At 35.7% G+C, this 23,337-nt stretch overlaps 1 protein-coding gene across 2 annotated transcripts; it reads right to left on the bottom strand.

The window, feature by feature from the left end:
• Positions 1–2,924: 2,924 nt before the first annotated feature.
• Positions 2,925–7,102, bottom strand: LOC107950963 (protein LONGIFOLIA 1). Of its 2 annotated transcripts, none has more exons than XM_016885849.2 (4): positions 6,777–7,102; positions 5,401–6,696; positions 5,139–5,331; positions 2,925–3,761 (listed from the first exon to the last, which is right to left on the bottom strand). In XM_016885849.2, the coding sequence occupies exons 1-4, from the start codon at positions 6,927–6,929 to the stop codon at positions 3,193–3,195; spliced, it is 2,211 nt and encodes a 736-aa protein (XP_016741338.1). In that variant the 5' UTR covers positions 6,930–7,102; the 3' UTR covers positions 2,925–3,192. The 2 variants fall into 2 exon arrangements, with proteins under 2 accessions (XP_016741338.1, XP_016741337.1); XM_016885848.2 differs by having other exon boundaries at positions 2,925–3,779.
• Positions 7,103–23,337: the final 16,235 nt, after the last annotated feature.

The following is a 23,337-nucleotide window of genomic DNA, read 5'->3' on the forward strand; positions in this document are numbered from 1 at the left end:
TTGTATTATTTTATTATTATGTAAAAGTAAAAATATTTATTACATTCAAAATAAAAAAAAATTCTATAACTTATAAAACATCCCAATTATTTAAATTTGTAGAAAAATACTCTATCCAAATCTAAGAAAATTTAACCTTAAAAAATTTGAATCTAAAAAAACTTAAACCCAAAAAATTTTGAGTCCAAACCGATTCTAACTTGAGATAATTGAATCCAACTTCACTCGTTTACCATCTCTATCCAAATGGATAAATATTATTATTTTGCAATTTTAGTAAAAAAAATGAATTTTGAGATCAAATATCAAGTGTTATTGGACTCTAAATAAAGAAAAAGCTATGAAGTAAAAATTGATTGCTTCAAACTACTCCAACCTAATCAAAGCTTCCATATTCCTTTAAACAGAGAAGGAATTGTTTTTGTGAAAAATAAAATGTATCGTAAAAAAATAATAATAAATAAAAAGTACATAGACTTTGACGTGAAAACTTTTTTGGAGAAAAATTACGGGCAAAAAATAAGATAATTTATTATATCAAATTCGAATGATTAAAAGAGGAGTAGATTGTGTATTTATAGATGTGTAAAACCATATTCTAATCAAAATAAAATAAAAATAATATAGTAAGATTAAAACACCTTATTCAAATCAACATTATATTTCTATTTGAACTTCTTTTACACACACCACTTGTATTTTATTTTATCATAAATTTAGATCGCATCTTTAACAACTATATTGAATGAAAGATTCATGTTTAAGTATCTCCTAAATCTCAACTAAAGCATTATTTTATATCATGTGAGAAATGCATTATCAAGTAAATTCATTGATGCTAATTTGCTAATTAAACCCATTACTTAGTCTAGGTTATTAATTTCAGAACCCATTGTTTTATCCCTCTCCGTTGCCTATGTACATTAAATTTGTGATGTGTGGAACAAAAAAGCAATGTTGCATTTATTGAAAAGTCATAAAAGGTGATAAAGATCCCTAGCTGTCTGATGAATAAATCAAAGAAACAAGCAAAATAAAATGCCCTCACAATCTTAGTAAAAGCATTCGTGGTCTTGATTTGGGAATTGGGACCAGCTATTTATGAGTTCCAATGGCTGATTTCCCTTTGTGAAAAACAGCCTCTACTTCCCCTAAACTCTTTTCATTACCCTCTCTTCTACACTTGTGAGTTAAAAAGATTAGAGATATTAAAAATAAAGTTAGAACCTTAAAAATGACATTATTAAAAGGGATAGTTCCAAGCTAAATATAAAAAAAAAAAAGTGTTACAGTCGGGGTAAGGTACCAATACTTCAAGTTTAATTTTATTTAAAATATAGATTTTAATATTCAACTGTATATTAGTAATGAAATTTTACTATATTATAATATAAATATTAAAATTTAAAAAAAACAATATATTATAAATTTGGTTATGGGCAAAATTTCAGGTTATAAATATTAGAGACCAAACTTGAATCATATTGTAAACAAATATAATATTTTTATCTAAACTCATTTTTTAAGTTTAATATTTTTTTTAACTAAATCCTCATAATTACCATGCAAGCTTTTGAGGTTGAATAAAAGTTTTTATTTTAAAAATACAAAAAGAAATTATAAAATTCTGGATTTTAAAAAGCAAGTGACCCATATGAGCTTTATCCCCCTCCCATTTATACGTAATTTCCTCAATAGTTTGGGTTCCTTTTTGTTGCTCGACATTATCTTGTTCTACCTTTTGTTGAATATATATCTCTGAAATTGTTGGTTAAACTTTTAGCCGTGGGCGTGGCAAGATATGGGAGGTTGACACCATTGTCGCCTTTTTTAACCACAATTGGATACTATCATCGAAGTCTTGGGGGTTTCCTTTTCTTTTCATGATTTTATTCTTTTTTTTTTCCTGTAATGCACTTAATTTACCCAAGTCATGAGTGCAAATAAATAAAGCTAATGAAAGATGTCACTCTCTTTGGTCCCCTCCCCATCTCTTTTCAAATTTGGTGATTGATTCTGAGCTAGTGTTCCTTTCCTTTTCCTTCTCTTTCCTTTGTTTTACCCCAATTCCAAAGATGATTAAAGCCGACGCCTTTGTTTCTTTCAAATTCAAAGCTTGTATGAGGTGGAGGGTGCAGTGTTGAAATTATACTGATGGTTGAACTCATCACATAATTGATTCAATAACTTAAATTGTTACATCAGTATTTAACATATTTTTAAAAAAGAAAATATTTTTTTTGAAAAAATTAATAAATCATAAACAAATAATAATAGTAATATAAATATTCATTTTATAACAATAACATTGAAATTCTAAATCATTTTATCCTATTTTTTTCATAACTCGATTATATAATTCTAGTTAAAACATTAAACTAATCAATTTTTATCTATTAGTCAAATTCCGACATCGTGAAGGGTTAAAAAGATGAAATGACGGGGCAAAAGTGAGAAGGTAATGATGTAAGCAAATTGTGATTTGCAAGGTTGATATAAGCTTTTTCACTTGTCCAATACTTTTGGGCCACCACTGAAGCCGTAGTGAATATAGAAGGGCAGTCACTTTGGCTCAGTGTCTCAATTGGGTTGGGCTATCTTGATTTTAAGTTTAAGACTTCAATTCTAGATGGGCTTTTCAACTATAACACAAGTCATCCAATTACTCTCAACTTTCTTTTTCAGACACCTAATTATAAAAAATTACAAAATGGTTATTCAATTCTAGTCTAATTTTGTTAACTTCTGTTAAGAGTGACAGTTCTAAAATAGGTATAATAACAAGTTTAGTGCATAATGTTATCAATTTGGTCATGACTCTAAAAATATTAATCTTCAACATTGGTTCAATTTTGATCCTAATTTTAAAACAATGCCAAGCATTGATTTTTCTTTTAGAATTATGATCAAATTGACAATGTATAAATAGTAAGGGTTAAATTTTTTATTGTGTCAATTTCAGAGTTGTCACATCATCTTTCTGTCACAAAGAAAGACAAACATAATTAGTTGGATGACAATTTTGTAACTTTTGATAATTAAGTGTCTGGAAAGAGAAACTTCACCATAGTTGGGTGACTTACTGTGTAATTTACCTAGAAAATAATATATATGATATGTGATGACCAACGACCCAATAAAGCCACAACGTGAAAGCCTACACCTATGATAAAAAGCAACAAAATTCAAGATTCAGAACACCAACTTCCTTCGACTTGTTGGGACTTCATTACTTTTTCCAGAAAAACCAATCAGATCTGGAATGGTTTCGACGATCAGGTCCTTAAATATTTGTCGTTCGATAGAGAGGACTGCTTCAGACATCTCAATGGGGTAATCTCCCCAACCGTTAATGGCATCCCCTGCAAAGTCCTTTCTTAACACACCACAAATCACCTCAAACAAGTCATCTGCTGAGTCCCTCCTTCGAATCTTTTCAAATTCGGACCAAATTTGTTGCAGCGATGCCTCTCCTGACCATGGATATTTAAGCTTCCATGGCGGTAATTCTCCCTTTCCATTGAGAATTTCATTTATGGTGTCGAATATAAGCTTCCTTTGGAGTGTATACACTTTGGAGGTGTCTTTCCCTTTAAGGTTCTGCTGCTTCTCAAGCAACAGAAAGACGTCAGTATCATCAGGAAAGTAATTGGATGCTTTGAGGATATCGGAAATGTAGTTGAAATCACAATCGTCTGATTTATCTGACGATTTTGATTCAGCGGTTGACATGGCACTAGCAGGACTCCAAAGTTCATTTTCTGAATCAATAACTTGGTCTGAAAATTTAAAATCTCAAGTCGAATCACAAAATTCTCCATTCAACGTTGATTGAAGAAGGTAAAAGTATTGAATATATATACTTGCTTATTATAGTGTGGGTTGCTTCTAAAATGAGAAAAATCATTAACAAATATCAAAACTTTGTTTCAATGTACAACATCATATATATGTACTTCGATTTTGTGCAATTTTATACATAAAATTTTAGTTTGATTTAATTTTCACAAGTTACTAACAACATTATCAAATTAACACCATTTTACATTGATGTATTGCATACATAAACAATTATATTAAACCAATATGAAAATATAAATATATGTATATGTATTTCTTTAAATGAATACAATTGAATCAAAATCAAAGTTTCATGTACACATATGAATTATAATTCAAATTTCTTTTGTATAATTACAAAAACTAAAATTTATATATCAAAGTATATATTAAACCAAAATTAATATATAAATTAAATATTTATCTCTAATTGTAATTAACTTGACTTGATTTCATACCTTATTAAGAAGTTTTATGTTACAATCTAATAAATATATTACGACATATTTTAAATAATTTTATATTACTCACTTACAATTGTCACAGTTGTTTTTTTTTTCAAAATTTTTAAACTTTGACATCAATTACTATATATATTTATATATTTAAAATTAATTCATTGAAAATCATTATAATATGTACTTTTTTCAAATTTTTATGCATAATACTTTTTTAAAGAATAATAGGTTAAAGTAAAAATATTTTACCATGTGATAAGTTGAATGGAGAAAAAAGAGTATTTAATTAAGTTAATCTCAAAAAAATAATATTTTTATTTTTCCAGAACTTTTACTATTTAAAAAAGCATATAAATCAAAATAAAATGGGGCCATAGAGAAACAAAGTCAATAAGGGTAGGGATTACGACAGTAACAAAGGGATAATACACTGACAGAAAACAGATGATTAAATGAATGTACGAAGGAAAAAGAGGACCAAATATGTCGTTGCCTTCACTCTCTTTCCAATATGGACTGTAGTCTTTTAACTTCAAACAAAATTAACAGAGGTGGGGACATTTCCACCACTTTCCAAGACTAGCATTAATGGGATGCTTTGTCAGGCAAAGTTTTACAGCGGTAAGTATATTCTTTTTCTCACTCAGGTAACTTTGGTTCGCAGTAAAAAAGGGAGGATGTTGAATTACTTTCCTGTTTACGACATCTCCATTCTTCTTCTTTCTTTTTGGTTATTCTAAAATTATTTGCTTTTAATGTGGTCTACCAAATTAATGAAACTGTATGAAATCTACACGTAGATAAAGAGATTTACGAATACTCGAAGATTTGTTCTCTTACCTTTGAAATCCATTCTTCGTTTCATCACAGGGGAAGGAGACGAATCATCTTTGTAAAAGGACGCGTCGAGTACCGAAACAGGACTCGGCTGCGACTCAGTTTGAGCTGCGTTCATCTTTGCTATGCTGTGAAGCAACTTATCACACCTTTCCAATAGGCTTCTCCCTTCCTTATATTCCTCCACCTTCGATTTCTGTGCATGCCATTAAAATAAATTAAGGTGATTAACTAACCATTTAGTTTAATAATTGAGCAATTTTACCTCAGCATCAGTTTGAGAAGATGAGCTAGCGCTACTTTCAGAAACAGTTGATGTTTCATCCTCCGCAGGGATAAATACTTTCTCAGCCGTTGATTTCCTGTTTTCCGCTGATCTATTCCCCTGATCTAGTTCGGTTCTTCTCACATTAACTCTAGCAGACTGAACCGGAGACATTCTTCTCTGTTCAACATTGCCATTCCCTCTCTGCGTTTCAATCCTCAAAGGCCTTCTGCTTGGACTCCTGATGCCACTTATTCTGCTTTGGTTCCGTAAGTTCCTTCCAGTATCCGGTCGATCACGTCTTGGACTCGGCGGCGGGGGCTCCAGTTTCGAGTTCCGGCGAGCTCCATTTTTTGATCTGTAAGCCGGAGGAGGTGAATCGTTGCTGCTTCTCCTGATTGGTGATGATCTTTCCGGTCTAATAACAACAATTGGAGATTGTTCATAAACAAAGCTCCTTTTATTCCTTTGGTTTGGAGGTTTCGTAGTATGTAAAAGGCCTTTAAGTTGCAAAGCTTCGAGGATTCGCTTAAGATTCTCGAGATCTTTCGACGGCTCGTTAATTCCTCGGAGCTTAAGCTCTTTCTCAATCTCTCCATTGATGGAAACTGTTTGCTTTGTCTTTGGAAAGAAATCAACTGAATTGTAACAACGTTTAGTTTGAACCGTTCCTCGAACCGGAGTTTTAACTGGTTCACGTCTCACAGTGCTTGAGCCTTCTGTTCCATTTCTTATTACTTCATCTTGCTCGGCACCATTTTTAGTTACCACATTGCTCGAAATCCTCCCATTTAAATGGAAATTAATTCTATCTATAAAACGATACTGAAATAGATCTCTGCCTCTTGCTTCCGACGCGGATCTCCGGAGCTCCGCTCTTTTATTCGGTTCGGGATCTGAATCCCGTAACGGCGCCTCAAGCCCCATGAGCCTTGCGACTACGCTAGGTGAACGTCGTTGTTTGTCGATACCATCCACTCCGTCTTCTTCTCTATTGCTTTCGCATTGGTTGGAAGGTAGAATGGCGGTATTCGTAGGGACCTCTCGTGGCTTAAGGCTTCCAGTTGCATTGACCACGGCTCTGCTATCGAGAGAAAGCCTTGGAGCTTCTTTGGAGAATTTCCATGGAGAACTTGTGCCGTCTTCGTTGAATTCGAAAATTGGACGGCAGCGAGGTGACTTGTTCTGGCTCCCCATGGCAATGGAAGGTTCCGGTGACGGCAGCTTCTCTATTATTTTAGATATTGGTAGTGGTGACTCAACGTTCTTCTCTTGCTCCGATGTCATTTCTCTGGACTGAGAAAAAAAACAGTAAAATTACATTTCAGTAGAAGTCCACATGCACATCATAAATAGGGGGAAAAAAGGAAACCAACCGTCGTGGAAGGGAGGCGCTTAACAGTGTAAAGGCGTTTGCCGGCTAGAATGTGGTGACAATCAAAGATCTGAAAAAAACCAGCCATGCAACCCTTTTGTTTCTCATCTATTTTCTTCTCAATATTTTGCTCTTGCACTATCCCCGCCATCATTCAAAAAAATAAAAAAATCTCTGTTGGAACTCAACAATAATACCCCCTTCTCTTTCACTCAACTTTATTTTCTTTGAATTACTATTTTTCCATTTCTCTCTTCATCTTTTGCAAGTTTCTTGCTGTCACTGTGTGGCTGAGTTTAACCGCAACACAACAATGCAGCCTTTATATTCATACTTCATTCTCCCGCTTTTATGGTCTTTAAAAGGGTGGACCACGTTAAGGAACAAAAAGAGCAGTGGTGTGGGGACAGATGGCATCTCTCGTCACTTGTACGCAACTTGACCTTTACTATAAATTCGATGACGTAAAATTTTTATTTTTCAAATAAAATACAATATTAAATGGGTGTATGATAAGAAGTAACGACAAAATATAAATATTCAAAATATCTAATTTAACTCTTTTGTTTTTGAAAGTACAAACTATTTAATCTAAAACTTATAAACCAAGAAAACAAAAATATTATAAACTGAAAATTTGCTCCAACATTAAACTTCTACCAACAAAAAAGTTTGTTGGCACTGTCACTGGACCCCGCAGCTTGGCCAATGCTTTCTCCTAACCTGTCATTCCTTTGAACGACTAACCACTACCTGTATTGCCTCCATTTTATGTCATGCTTATAACCAGTTTTGGCCCCCGAGATGATACGATTTAAAAATGCTAATAACCATAAAATAATTATTTCCCTTTGAAGGTGCATATGAATCATTTAAAAGCAAATGAATATGGATAAGAGGGTGAAGCCATTAACGTGAATCACGATAACGTACATTGTAATGACACCTGTAATGTACACATTTAACTTACAACGTAGATAAAAATATTGTTGGGTATGGGTCCCACTATGTGGGAAACCCATATTTTCTGGCACAAATGTTTTGCCTTCCTTTTTCTTTTGTTTTTTGTCAAAAGCCAATTTTTTGGCTTATTAACGGGTTGGGCAGAAATTTTTCTGCAGAGAGCTAAAGAAAAAATAGAGAGAAAGAGAATAGAAAAAAATCAGATTTTCAAGCTTGGTGCAGCAGTGATCAACTCTTCGGTCGAAGGTCCATCCGTGGTTCGATTGAGCTGATTTTTGGACAGCAGCTAGGTGATAAGGTGTTCTTGACTTTGTACGGTCGGATTTTTCATCCGAGTCTTGTAGCGTCGGAAATACCCATTTTTCAGCAGCTACGTTTTTGGTGATGTTCTCTCATTTTTCTCTCTTTTGCTAAAGATTACATGTTGTTAGCCTTGTCGGAGTTGAATGCTTGTTGTAGGCTTGATATTGTGATCTTGTAGTTGAACATTTGATGATAGTGGAGCTCTTTATCGGACTCTAAAGTCCCGTGGTTTTTACCCTTAATTTAGAGGGGTTTTCCACGTAAAAATATCGGTGTCTCTATTTATTTTTGTTGTGGTTGCATTAGTTGATTTGTGGTTGATTAAGGTTGCTAGAGAACATATCTTGTGCTATTGTGCTTGCCATAATTTTTACAGGAGTTATAAGGAGAGAAAGAACACCGGTTGTGCTTTCGCTTTGTTTCGGTTGTTCGGTTTCTTCCCAACAAACTGGTACCAGAGCTTGGTTATTGTGTCAGATAATTATGGAAATTAATACGAGCAAGATGATTATGTTGAATGGCACAAATTATCAACTTTGGCGGAATAAAATGAAGGACTTGTTGTTTGTGAAGGCTTTGCATCTTCCGGTCTTTACTACTCAAAAACCCGATTCGAAAAGTGATGAAGAATGGGAATTTGAGCATCAACAAGTGTGTGGCTTTATTCGGCAATTTGTTGAAGAAAATGTTTACAATCACATTGATCAGGAGACACATGCTCGAACATTGTGGGAGAAGCTTGAAAGCTTGTATGCTTCGAGGTCGGGCAATAACAAGTTATTTTTGCTGAAGAAAATGATGGCGCTGAAATATAAAGAAGGAATGTCTATAGCTGACCATGTTAGTGAATTTCAGAGTATGATGAATCAGTTGCTTGGTATGGGTGTCAAATTTGATGACAAGATTTTAGGACTTTGGTTGCTTGCTACTCTACCAGACTCTTGGGAGACCTTTCGAGTCTCACTCATTAATTCTGCCCCACAGGGTATTATTACTTTGGATTTGGCTAAGAGTGGTGTGTTGAATGAAGAGGTTAGAAGAAGATCTCAGGGTTCTACATCACAGTCCGAGGTGTTGGTTATCGAGAACAGGGGGAGAAACAGAGACAAAGATGGAAAGGGTAGAGATAAAAGCCGAAGCAAGTCAAGATCGAGATACAAGAATCTTGAGTGTCATCATTGTGGTAAGAAAGGTCATATCAAGAAATATTGCTTCAAGTGGAAGAAAGAAAACAAAGGTGGTGGTGATAAACACGACCGGAATGACGATGAAAAATCCGAGCGTGTTGCTACTGTTACTCGTGAAGATTTGTTAGTTATTTGTGATCAGAATTTGGTCAACCTAGCATGCGACGAGACTAGTTGGGTGATTGATACTGGTGCATCACTTCATGTCACGTCGAGGAAGGAATTCTTCACATCTTATACTCCTAGTGATTTTGGGGTATTGAAGATGGGTAATGATGGTTTGGTTTCGGTTATTGGTATGGGAGATGTTAGCTTGGTAAGTAACAATGGAACAAAGTTAACTCTCAAGGATGTCAGACATGCACCGGATGTCCGTTTGAATTTGATTTCTGCAGGAAAGCTTGATGATGAGGGATTCTGTAACACCTTCAGTGAAGGGCAGTGGAAGCTGACTAAAGGCTCCTTGGTTGTGGCTCGAGGAAAGAAGAGCTCAAATTTGTACTTGATGCAAGCTTTGACTTCTCGAGAGACGGTGAATGTGACACTGAATGACAACTCAACTGAGTTGTGGCATAAACGACTCAGTCACATGAGTGAGAAGGGGCTTAGCTGTTTAGCGAAGAAGAATCAACTTTCGGGTTTAAAGAATGCTACACTGAAGAATTGTGCTCATTGTCTAGCAGGAAAGCAGAAAAGAGTTTCATTTAGAAGCCATCCTCCTCATAGGAAATCAGAGTTGCTAGAGTTGGTCCATTCAGATGTTTGTGGTCCGATAAAAGTAAGATCACATGGTGGTGCACTTTACTTTGTGACTTTCATTGATGATTGTTCAAGAAAGCTATGGGTTTACACTTTGAAGTCTAAAAATCAAGTCTTTGAGGTGTTTAAACAGTTTCAAGCATCAGTTGAAAGGGAAACTGGGAAGAAGTTGAAGTGCATTCGTACTGATAATGGTGGCGAGTACACAGGGTCGTTTCATGAGTATTGTCTGCGACAGGGAATCAGACATCAGAGAACACCACCAAAGACTCCACAGTTAAATGGGTTGGCTGAAAGAATGAACCGAACATTGATTGAGAGAGTCAGATGTTTGTTGTCAGATGCAAAGTTACCAAGATCGTTTTGGGCTGAAGCTTTGAATACAGTGACACATGTGATAAATCTGTCTCCTAGTGTTCCTTTGAAAGGTGATGTGCCAGATAGAGTTTGGTTTGGTAAAGACGTGTCATATGATCACCTACGTGTGTTCGGTTGTAAAGCATTTGTTCATGTTCCAAAGGATGAAAGATCCAAGTTGGATGCCAAGGCTCGACAATGCATTTTTATTGGTTATGGTCTAGATGGTGAGTTTGGTTATAGACTCTATGATCCAGTTCAGAAGAAACTCGTGAGAAGCAGAGATGTTGTCTTCATTGAGGATCAGACCATTGATGACATTGATAAGACGGAGAAAGTGGATTCACAAGGTAGTGGTGACTTGATCGATGTGAATCCGGTTCCCCTAGACTCTTCACCAGATCCTATCCAGGATGTTGTGCATGGTGATGTTAGTGGTGACCATCAGACTATAGGTGACTTTGATACTCCCATGGATGATGTTGTGAATGATCAACAACAAGCACTTATAGCTCCACCAGCAGTTCCACTTCGAAGGTCTTCCAGAGATCGACGATCTTCTGTCAGGTATTCTCCTGATGAATATGTTCTTTTGACTGACGGGGGAGAACCTGAATGTTATGAAGAGGCTATGGAGAGTGAATGCAAAGATCAGTGGGTTGAAGCGATGAAAGGCGAACTTCAATCATTGCATGAGAACCACACTTTTGAATTGGTGAAACTGCCTAAGGGCAAAAGAGCTTTGAAGAATCGGTGGGTTTACAGGTTGAAGCAAGAAGAGAAGTCTTCATCTCCACGATACAAAGCTAGATTGGTCGTCAAGGGTTATACTCAGAAAAAGGGGGTTGATTTTGAAGAAATATTTTCTCCGGTTGTGAAGATGTCCTCTATCAGAACTATACTGAGTTTGGTAGCTTGTTATGACCTAGAGGTTGAACAAATGGATGTGAAAACTGCTTTTCTTCATGGTGACTTGGAAGAAGAGCTTTACATGGAGCAGCCAGAGGGTTTTGTTGCACAAGGGAAAGAGGACTATGTGTGCAGATTGAAGAAGAGCTTGTATGGTTTGAAGCAAGCTCCAAGGCAATGGTACAAGAAGTTTGAGTCTGTTATGGGGGAGCAAGGCTACAAGAAGACTACTTCTGATCATTGTGTGTTTGTTAAGAGATTCTCTGGTGATGATTTTATTATTCTTTTGCTCTATGTTGATGATATGCTTATTGTTGGTCAGAATGCTTCTAGAATTGAGAAGTTGAAACAAGAGTTGAGTAAATCCTTTGCAATGAAGGATTTGGGGCCAGCAAAGCAAATTCTTGGCATAAGACTGACACGTGATAGAAAGGCCAAGAAATTATGGTTATCACAAGAGAGGTACATTGAGAAAGTACTTCAAAGGTTTAGTATGGACAAAGCTAAAGCGGTGAATACTCCCTTTGCTATGCACTTTAGATTGAGTGTTAAGCATAGTCCTTCCACAGAAAAGGAGAAGGAAGAGATGCAGAAAATTCCTTACTCTTCAGCCGTGGGTAGTTTGATGTACGCAATGGTTTGCACGAGACCAGACTTGGCTTATGCCGTTGGTACAGTTAGTCGGTTTCTTTCTAATCCAGGGAGAGAGCATTGGAATGCAGTGAAGTGGATTATGAGATATCTTCGTGGCACTTCCAACATGAAACTTTGTTTCGGCAATGAGAAACCTGTTCTTGTTGGGTATACAGATTCAGACATGGCCGGAGACATTGACTCGAGGAGATCTACTTCAGGTTACTTAATCACTTATGCAGGGGGAGCTGTGGCATGGCAATCGAGACTGCAAAAGTGTGTTGCATTGTCCACCACCGAATCAGAGTTCATTGCAGCAACCGAAGCGTGTAAGGAGATGCTTTGGATGAAGAAGTTTGTGCATGAGCTTGGTTTTACTCAGGAGAAGTATGTCCTGTACTGTGATAGCCAGAGTGCTATTCATCTTGGTAAGAACTCAACTTTTCATGCTAGATCTAAGCATATTGATGTGAGGTACCATTGGATACGAGATGTTCTTGAAGCTAAGCTGTTAGAGCTTGAGAAGATACACACTAATGATAATGGTGCTGATATGTTGACGAAGGCCTTACCAAGAGGAAAATTTGAAGCATGTTGTTTGACCTCCGGCATGGAGGCATTCCCCACATAGTTGGAGGGGGAGATTTGTTGGGTATGGGTCCCACTATGTGGGAAACCCATATTTTCTGGCACAAATGTTTTGCCTTCCTTTTTCTTTTGTTTTTTGTCAAAAGCCAATTTTTTGGCTTATTAACGGGTTGGGCAGAAATTTTTCTGCAGAGAGCTAAAGAAAAAATAGAGAGAAAGAGAATAGAAAAAAATCAGATTTTCAAGCTTGGTGCAGCAGTGATCAACTCTTCGGTCGAAGGTCCATCCGTGGTTCGATTGAGCTGATTTTTGGACAGCAGCTAGGTGATAAGGTGTTCTTGACTTTGTACGGTCGGATTTTTCATCCGAGTCTTGTAGCGTCGGAAATACCCATTTTTCAGCAGCTACGTTTTTGGTGATGTTCTCTCATTTTTCTCTCTTTTGCTAAAGATTACATGTTGTTAGCCTTGTCGGAGTTGAATGCTTGTTGTAGGCTTGATATTGTGATCTTGTAGTTGAACATTTGATGATAGTGGAGCTCTTTATCGGACTCTAAAGTCCCGTGGTTTTTACCCTTAATTTAGAGGGGTTTTCCACGTAAAAATATCGGTGTCTCTATTTATTTTTGTTGTGGTTGCATTAGTTGATTTGTGGTTGATTAAGGTTGCTAGAGAACATATCTTGTGCTATTGTGCTTGCCATAATTTTTACAGGAGTTATAAGGAGAGAAAGAACACCGGTTGTGCTTTCGCTTTGTTTCGGTTGTTCGGTTTCTTCCCAACAAATATTTATGTGATATATTTGTTAAAAATTAAATATTATTTTGGTTAAAATGATGGACGATATTGTAGTAATTAAAGTGCAGTCCATGAGTCGTGGGAAACCAAAAAAAAAATGTCCAGTTTTCTAGTTTTCAGAATCCAACCATAACCTTGAGTAGACCAAAAATAAATAAAGATTAAAGAATAAAACATTCGCCACTAGCCACTAGCCACCGCCAGCCGGCTTGACATAATGGGTGGCTGCAGCACTACTAGACGTACAAGAAGCTGGCAGTTAGCAGTTGAGGATTATGGACTTTGATAACCTGGCACGTGGCGAACGTATGAACTGATTGGTTGCACCTTGGTAGAGGATGGATACAGTAACTACAGTTCCAAAAGGAATCAAAGTGGATGGCCAGTTGCCACCTTTGAAAATGAAGGGCGTTAAGGAATCTGTTTCCTCCATTGGTTGTTGCACTTGCACCCTTTATTTTATGCCACTTAAAGATTCCTTTTTTTTCCTTCTTAAGAAGAAAATTTAAGAACTTACTTTAAACTTAAGATTATATCTTATCGAATTTGAGTTTTAACAGTAACGAAATCACTAATGCCTCAATCAACAACTAGTTGATTTTCATGAAATTTATTACTATCATTAATTTAAGCATTTAAAATTCATTAAAAATTTTCTCATTTTTTTTTACTTGTTAGCCTGTACCTTATGTGTTTTTCTCTTTAAATAAAGTTAGAAGAGAAAATTTTAAAATATCACATATTTGGTAATCGATCGAATTTTTAATAATGAAAGGCCTTGTTCCTATGTAGAGATTTTATCCCCCACCTTTATCAAGAGCTGTAAATAGTTTGAGGAGAGAGGCATCTCTTTTAATAGTAATACAAGAATACGACCTACAAAATTTAAAGGAAAAACGTTAATATAGTATTTAGAATTAATTATGCAAATCATCTGGGTGCATAAGAACTTTGAACTAGGTGATCTCTAAAATATTTCTTAGGTTTTATAAGTGATATATTTATATAAGAAAAATAAAAAGAAATTACTCAAAGGAGAAAGATACATGAGTGAATGAATTGACGCTTTTCTTTGCTTGTGGTAGAATATGTGACAATGTATGTTGGTCTAAATTAGCAATAATCTCAATCTCGGAAATGTTAAAAAAAAGCTTAAATACAAAATTAGAAAAAAAAAGGTTAAGCTTAAGTATGAAATTGGAAAAAAATATCAAGTTTAACTACTAAATATTATAATAAACATTAATTTTGTCATTTCAATCCCGACTGAGTTTAATTTGATTTAAATATAAAAAAATTTAAATAATTTTAGTATAATTAAGATTGTTGAAACCATTTTTTTGAAAAACGAGGATCGACTTTTTAAAATGAAAGTTTGGAGTTGCAACCAATCTTTTCCGAGGTGTGATCGGATCACCTTGATCATTTTAATAAAACATTTTAATTTATTAAAATAATGATTTTGGGTCTAAAAAATCGAGAAAAAGGGTTCAGGAGTCAGTTACGCATGAGGAAGGGTTAGTACTCTCGTGACGCCCAAAATTGGTACCAATTGACTAATTAATGTCCTAATATTGAAAATTTGAAGAAAGATGTTAAATACGATCCCTTTAAAAAATATGTGAACAACCTAAGTTGGATTTTAAGATTCACTCATTCCAAGGAGTAAGATATCACGTCCAGCATGTTAGGATACGATACTTTAAGCCTCCAAAAACTGTGATCACCTCATGATTTCCAAAACAAGCAACAAAATTTAAAAATGTATTCGGTTATTTGGTCAAACGGTAAATCGGAACCCAGCACGTTAGGGCACGATTTCTCGAATTTTCAAAAACGAAACATTACCTTGTTTTTTGATTTAAGAAAACATGGATGAAATTTCGCAAGGATATTTAGTTATCCTGGTCAAACGGAAAATCAAAACCCAACACGTTAGGGCACGATCCCTCGAATTTTCGAACACAAAATATTGCCTTATTTTTGGAAAAAAACAATTGTAAATCTGGCTCAAAATGTGTTTATTTGGCTTGTTTGGGATAAAAATGAAACAAGTAAAAATTGCCTAAACACGTTAGAATTTGAACCACAATGCGATAATAAGAAATAAGCATAGTATTGAGCACGAAATAATAACATGTAAGTTCAACATTATACAAATGCATGACAATAATAAAAGTGCAAATATACGAATCAAAATACTCAATAATAACAATTTTGCAACCACCTTATTTTAAAACTAACATTTAGGTTAAAACTAACGAATAAAAAAATGTTTAAAGAATATATGTATATGAAGCAAAAATAAAAATAAAAAAATGTACCAAATTTCTCAAATAATTATAAACAATGTCAAGTCAAATAATGAAAAAGTAAAGGAATTGGAAATTAACAATATAAGAACCGTTTAAGAATAAATTATATGTAAAAGAGACTTAGAGTAACTGATGCATGTAAAAGTTTGAAATAAGCCATAAAAAAAACAAAAATTAATAATATGTAAAATAATAATATACATATTAATTTTATAATAAGTATTATGTGAAAAGAAAGTTAAAGTAAATAATATATAAAGCAATATATAGATCCATCTAAAATAAATAATATACAAAGAAATATAAATACTTTAGTATAAATAATATATACAAAAAAATATATAATATTTGAATTAACAAATATTCAAAAAGGAAATTTTTAAGATAAATAAATTATATTAAAATAAAACGAAAATATCAAAGGGAAAAAATGAAGACAGTGTGAAATCAAATAAATAATTTAAAATAATATGTTAAAAAAATGATGAATAACTCGTAAATAATTTAAAAAAAATTAAAAACTGAATTGAAATGAAAGCAAAATCAGATGAATAATTTATGAACAAACCAAACTATTAAAACAGAATTAAGGACAGAAATAAGATGCGAACAAAAGAACAATGATTAAAAAATGCAAATGTTCCGAATCACAACAAGCACTGCCCAGACGCGGACCGAATTGAAACAGCGCGCAAACCTTTGGGAAAAAATGAAAAAAAAAACATAAAAGGGACAGATTAAAGATGGCGCAAAAAAAAAGAAGGACTGGATGCGCAAATTGCCCATTTAAGGGGAACATGCGTTGATTCAGCCTGTCAATGCGCAGGCTATCACTTTCCCTCCCCCAAATGCTATTAAAACTAAAACCTTTATTTTAATATATTTTTTTAAAACATAAAAAAACCTTTAGAAAACCCAATGCATTTCCTTTCTAACCCTTTCTGCTAGGGTTTCATTCCAAAACATGCAGTCGTCAAACCACCATCATACGGTAGCCGGCGGTGCATAGGCAAGGGCTGATTTCGCCAATAGAAGAGAACTCCAACTGTGCCCATAGAGGTTTGGTAAATGCTCTCCCTTCCTTCTTCTTTTTATTACTTCTTTTGCAAACCCAAAAATAAATAAAAGAACTCAATAAACAAGATCAATCAAGAATCACCTCTTAAATTATTTTTTTTGCCCTTGTTTCTTTGCAATCGATTTTTGTGTATAGATTGTATTCTCCGTAACAAAAAAAAAACAAAGAGTATTCGTGGACTTTTATAGCCAGTTTTACAACGGTTTTTTTGCCTGTACAAGTTGCAGGTATGGTGAACGTGGTTCGAAGTGCAAGGACGTAGAGCGAGCAATGAGCGAGTCGAGGGTCGTGTGTGGGATGTGCGTGGTGGCTGCTAGTGGCTGCGGCGTGAGGCAAATGGGAACCCTAGGGTTTCTAAAAATTTCAAAAAATCTAGGCTTATCGGGCTTGTTTAATTCAGGTCTGTATTTGGGTCTATTTTTTGGGTTAGTTTCATTTTTTTTGGTTTGTTATATTTAGTGATTTGGGCCGTTTCATGCAATTAAGTATTTGGGCCGGGCAAAAATTAGGTTTTACCGCTGCCCCTCTTTACTCGTTGTCGTGTAACGAGAATGAAGCAAAGATCATAGAAAGGTCAATTATGCCCGGTCTTGCCACATCTCGCCCTCTTTATCCTCATCTTCTTCAAGTAGCCCCATTCCAACCCACTGCATCTTCAGGGGTATAGGAATTGTGCCTTTAATCCACTCTACATCCTCAATCTGCTCTATTGCGACTTCAGGGAAATAAAATTTGTAATTTTGCACCTGCTCCACTGCAACGTTAGGGAGATAATGCTGCAATTTTTAGTCTACTTCCTTGCTACCTTAGGAAGATAAGGCTTGTAACTTCAACCTGCTCTCTTGCTACCTCGGAGAGATATGGTTGGTGGCTGAAATCTACTCAATTGCCGATACATGGAGATAAGATTCGCCATCTTTGATCTTCTCCACTACTGCTTAGGGAGATAAGATCTGTAATTTTCAGTCTGCTTCCTTGCTACCTCAGGAAGATAAGACTTGTATCTTCAACCTGCTCTTTTGCTACCTCAGAGAGATAAGGCTGGTGGCTAAAATCTACTCTATTGCCGATACATGGAGATAAGATCCGCCGTCTTCGATTTGCTCCACTACTGCTTAGGGAGATAAGATCTACAATTTTCAGTCTGCTTCCTTGCTACCTCAAAAAGATAAGACTTGTATCTTCAACCTGCTCTCTTGCTACCTTAGAGAGATAAGGCTGGTGGCTAAAATCTGCTCCATTGCCGATACATGGAGATAAGATTCACCGTTTTCGATCTACTCCACTACTGCTTAGGGAGATAACATCTGTAATTTTCAGTCTACTTCACTGCAACCTCAGGGAGATAAGACTTGTATATTGAGCCTGCTCCACTGCAACTTCAAGGAGATAAGGCTTCTCACTTTAACCTGCTCTACTGCAACTTCAGGGAGATAAGGTCTGCTATGATCTGCTCTACTGCAACTTCAGAGAGATAAGATCTATTTATTTATAGCTTTAATCTGTTCCAATACAACTTTAGGGAAATAAGTCACTGCAACTTCAGGGAGATAAGACTTGTCACTTTAACCTGCTCCACTGTAATTTCAGAGAGATAAGGTTTGTAATCTTCGATCTATTCCGCTGCAACTTCAGGGAGATAAGATCTGACTTCACCGATGTTACTACACCGTCCTTTGGGGCATGTCCTGTAAACTCGGTTTCATGTATCTATGCTTATGCCAAATAATTAGGATGATATGATCAAAATAAATCAAATGCTCCTAACTAGGTGTGATGCTTATGTCAAATAATTAGGATGTTATGATCGAAATGAATCAAATGCTCTTAACTAGATGTGTTATGAATGATATATGAATGTAAAAATGAGAATGATCCCCTCTTTTTAAAAAAAATGCTTAAGGTATCATCGTTCGTTGTTCATCAGCGCATTATTATTGACGTATTACGCTGCCCTCTCGTTTGGCTGGCATTTCCAACAAAACCCGTAGAAACAACCCGTTTTGCTCAACTGGTTTGCCCCATTGTAATTTTAGGGTCCACTTTACTATACCTCTAAGACCTAAGACGTACCATCTTCAAACCGTCTCCTACAACCTAAGAGTATAAGATCTGAACCTTTCCATCAATTTGGTCTATTACACCTTTCCCCGGGTGTCATAACCAGATGTGTGCACCTGATATTTACATGAATGAGGAATATCATTTTCCTTTCCCGAGAATGATCCCCACATATGCTCGGGTTAACATCGCTCAATTTCATTATTGACGCGATATCCTGTCGTCTTGTTCAACCAATATCTTGACTGAAAGTCCGAAGAGATAATCTCAATTTGGACTCAAATATTTCCAACCCTTAAATTGGGTAAGTTCTAAACAATAGTCTAGTTTCAAGTTCTTGTATTATTTAGAAGCTTCCAGAGTAATATGAAAAACTCCTTTTATGAAAGTATTATTAGTCCACTAATCATTATTTCAATGCAAAATGCTCAAAAAAAATCATAACAATGGACCAGAAGCATAGCTCGAAGCAAGTGAGTTAGCCAATGACAGCAAATGCAATTAAGAAGGAAATTTATTGGGATGTATCTTGAAAAGAATAAGATAATCAAAGATAGAAAAAATGGGTAAAATGAAAGTAATGAGCCCCAGATATCGCAGCCAGAGCTTCTCTGTACAAACTTCTTGAGGATCATTTTGAGCTCAATATGTGTTTAAGAGATCCGGAGTACTCTGTCGATGCCCCAAGATGTAGCATACTTCTTAATTGTTAATTTAGGCATAGCAAGACTACTATATGCCCCACTTTGATCCAAATTTGAGCTGCCCTTTTCGAGTTTTCAACTCAAATCCCCTTTCGTCTCAAGGCGCCATTTGCGGGTTTTCGCCTTGGCCTCTCATGTTTCTTTTTCTTTTCTTTTTTTGTTTTTTCCTTGAAACTATTAACTGTGACTAAACCTGAGTTCATCGAATTAGATAGGTCCTTGCCATCCATCTCGGCTAACATCAGTGCCCCTCCAGAAAAAGCCTTCTTTACCACATAAGGTCCTTCCCAGTTTGACATTCATTTCCCTCTCAAATCTTTTTGCATAGAGAGGATCCTTTTCAATACCAAGTCCCCCTTATGGAATACTCTGGGGTGAACCTTTTTTGTTGTAAGCTCGCATCATTCGCTTCTGGTACATTTGACCATGACGGATAGCCTTCAGATTCGACAGATCATATCGGGATTGGATCTATTCTACCTCATCCAACCTTTAGTTCTGGCAAGACTCGGAGAAAAGAAATAATAGAAAAAACGCTTCTAAAACTAATGAGAAAAATGTTACCCCGATGAAGGTCTTAGCCGACGTTTGATAAGTATATAGGGTAAACGGTAACTTCTTTATGTCAATCTTTACAAGTCTCAGTCACCTTCTACAATCTTTTCTTGTTGTTTTTTGTCTTTGTTTTTTCTTTCTCTTTTTTCTTTCTTTCTTTTTGGCTGCCTTTGTTGGTACTAGGATATGGCATTTGATCCTTGAACAGACTGCAAGATTTTGATATTATGCAGTTGTATTTGACATGATCTTTTCTAACATTACTTGTCGGCACCCTTTTTTTGAAATTTGATGACTATCGACCTTTTAATATTGGCATATGAAGCGACCTTCACCCTCTTTGTGAAGTCATCGACGACTACCAAGATGAATCGATGCATATTAGACGAAAATGGTCTGATAACATCCATGCCCCACATAGAGAAAGCCTGTGAAGAAATAAATGAGGCACATGAATCTTGTCTCCCTAAATACAGTCTAGCTGATACAATCCCCTTCCATGGTGGATCAATAGTACCCAAACCTCATGGTTAGTGTGGCTACTATGAAATTATTAACATGTGTCCTTCTAACACCGTATAGATATTAGTGTCCACAGGTCTTAATATCCCAAGCATATCCTGACATGATTATGCGGAAACATCTTTGAATTCTTGGAGTAACTCAATGACGATTCGCCTTATCTTCGTGGCAATGCAGGCTCCGATCCTTACCTCTTGCTCACAATGTTCACTAACCCTTTGTAGAGTAGGATCTGTTTTTCATCTTGCTCTACCATCCTTAACAAAATCAGGACATAGGCTACAATCTCTATCATCTTCAAAGTCTTGAGGTCCGCTTAAACACATATCTCACCCCAAAAGGGAGTCAGTTACAGCGTTGCTCATGTCGTTGATATCTGGGGACCTATTGTAGGTACAAAGGCATATCTCTAAAGAATAAATGACTCTAAGAATGATAATTTGTATGATATGATCATGAATGAAGAATAAAAGAATATTTAAAAGACAGTCCAAAGAACAAAAGGATGTATACTATGAAATGGAAAGAATGAAAGAATATTTACTCAAAAAGATGCATTTTATTGAAATAAAAATTCTGGACACAAGCATATTTCACAAAAGGATTCTTATTTCCTTTAGGCTTAAAGCAACAAGTGTGTTTTGAATATTACTCTAGATTAGCTCTAAAAATACAAGGATCTCTTCCACAATCCCATTGTTCAAAACACTCCCAAGTATGTAGGGATTTGGAAACTTTTATTCCCCGATTCTCTCTTCAGATATGTCATTTAGATTCCCCAATATTCCTTCCCCTTTTAACTTATTCAAGGCATTGCAACCCTTTTGCCCCCACTTTCAAATATTGTATTTACTCCATTTTCAGAGCGATTAGATTATAAGGAATCGTCGAACTTCACAATTCCCATTTCAATGAACCTTTCGACCAACTTTTTAAATGTAGTGCAGTTTTCGATTGAGTGTCCCGTTATTCCCGCGTGGTACTCGCATTGGGCATTCTCATTGTACCATTTTGGGAATGGAGGTTATACGAGTTCCGAATAGAACAGAGACACCACATGCACATCGAAAATATTCTGATGCAACTCCTTATATGATATCAGGATGGGTATAAAGTGGAGCTTTTCTTTATTTGACCTCGAGTTGGATTCCTGCCTTGAAGAGTCTTGATAACTAGTGGTTACAGCTCTCGACGAGCCTACGTTAACTAATTTGGAAGGCATGCTCACGATGTCACTTCATTTCCCTTGTTCCTCGGGGTTGACCTTTTAGTGCACTCTCCCGCATCTATCTTCCCACTCACTATCGTATTTTCAATCATCTCACCGAACATTACTATATCTGAAAAGTTCAGAGTAGTGCTTCCCAACATATGGTTAATGAACGGGGCTTTCAGAGTATTGATAAAAAGTAAGGTAGTCTCTTTTTCTGGGAGAGGTGACTGAACTTGTATGGCAACCTCCCTCTACCTTTGGGCGTATTACCGAAAACTCTTATTCGGTTTCTTTTCCATGCTCTGTAAAGTGATCCTATCAGGAGTTATATCCATCACATACCATACTACTTCATGAAGGCCTGTGCTAAATCCTTCCATGAATTGATCTGGGTACGGCTCAATTAGTTGTACCATTTGGATGCTGCCCCAACCAGACTTTTTTGGAAACAGTGAATCAATAATTGGTCATTATTGATATACCCAGTCATTCATCTGCAAAACATGGTGATGTGAGCTTCGGGACAGCTAGTCCCATTATACTTTTCAAATTCAAGTATTTAAACTTGTAGGGAAGTATTAAGTCCAGAACCAAGCTCAGGTCCTTGGCGTCAATTCCACGATAATCATCAGCATTTTCTATCGCCTTGAACTTTTCCTCCAGCCATTTATACCGTTCTTCCAGTTACTTTGGGAGTTCCTTTTTTTTTCTTTTTTACCTCTACCATGTCATCCAGATTAAGGACACCGAGATTTACCAGATTGTCTCCGGAGCCTGAGCCTGTAGGGAAGTGTGTTAATACCGAAATGTCGACTTAATGCTGAGAACTGATATTGACGGACACCCTAGGTGGATATACATTGGGTTGCGCTGGGGTATTTATTCGGGCGAAACCTAGTGGATAGACAGGGTCCTCACTGTCATCCCCGGGGTTGTCCATAGGGCTTTTTCCTTTTTCTTGCCCTTCAGGCAATAACTGGGTTAATTGATTCATCATGTTCTTTTGCAATTCTAACATCTAATCCTTCATATCCTATTGAATCTTGGCTAGTTGCTCTTGCATCTGTAGTTGCAGCCGGTCCTGCATTTCCTTCTACATTTGTTCCAATTTTTCCAACCTTTAATCCATAACTTTCGTTTTTTTTCGTGTGTAGTATTGATGTTCTAGGATAATTATAACACGATTTCTAATTAATTAGGATTCTTTTGTAAAGTTTAATGTACATGATGCGATGTAATGCAAATGCATGAAATGAATGCAAAAAAAAAAATAGAGGCATTAATTCTGAATTCAATTCCATTAGAAGATGATAACATGATTATTTTGCATAATTTCTTGTGTTTAATTCAGTTTATTTCTGAATTAGTCCCTGCTAAATTAGTATTTTTATAATTTAATTCTTATCAGAGATGCAATTGATCAAAAGCAAGCTGAAAAGGGCCAAATTGGAAGAAAATCATGGAAATGGGGCCAAATCAAAAAAATGGAGGAAGCCAATGACAAATAAATAATTTGACTTTTTAAAAAGCCAAAAATAGAAAATCCTATTTAAGTTTATTATTATTTTAGATTTTATATTAATTAATTTAATCTATTTTTAGTAAACCCTATGTATAT

This window comes from Gossypium hirsutum, chromosome A08 (assembly GCF_007990345.1).
Source record: "Gossypium hirsutum isolate 1008001.06 chromosome A08, Gossypium_hirsutum_v2.1, whole genome shotgun sequence".
NCBI classification, from domain to species: Eukaryota; Viridiplantae; Streptophyta; class Magnoliopsida; order Malvales; family Malvaceae; genus Gossypium; species Gossypium hirsutum.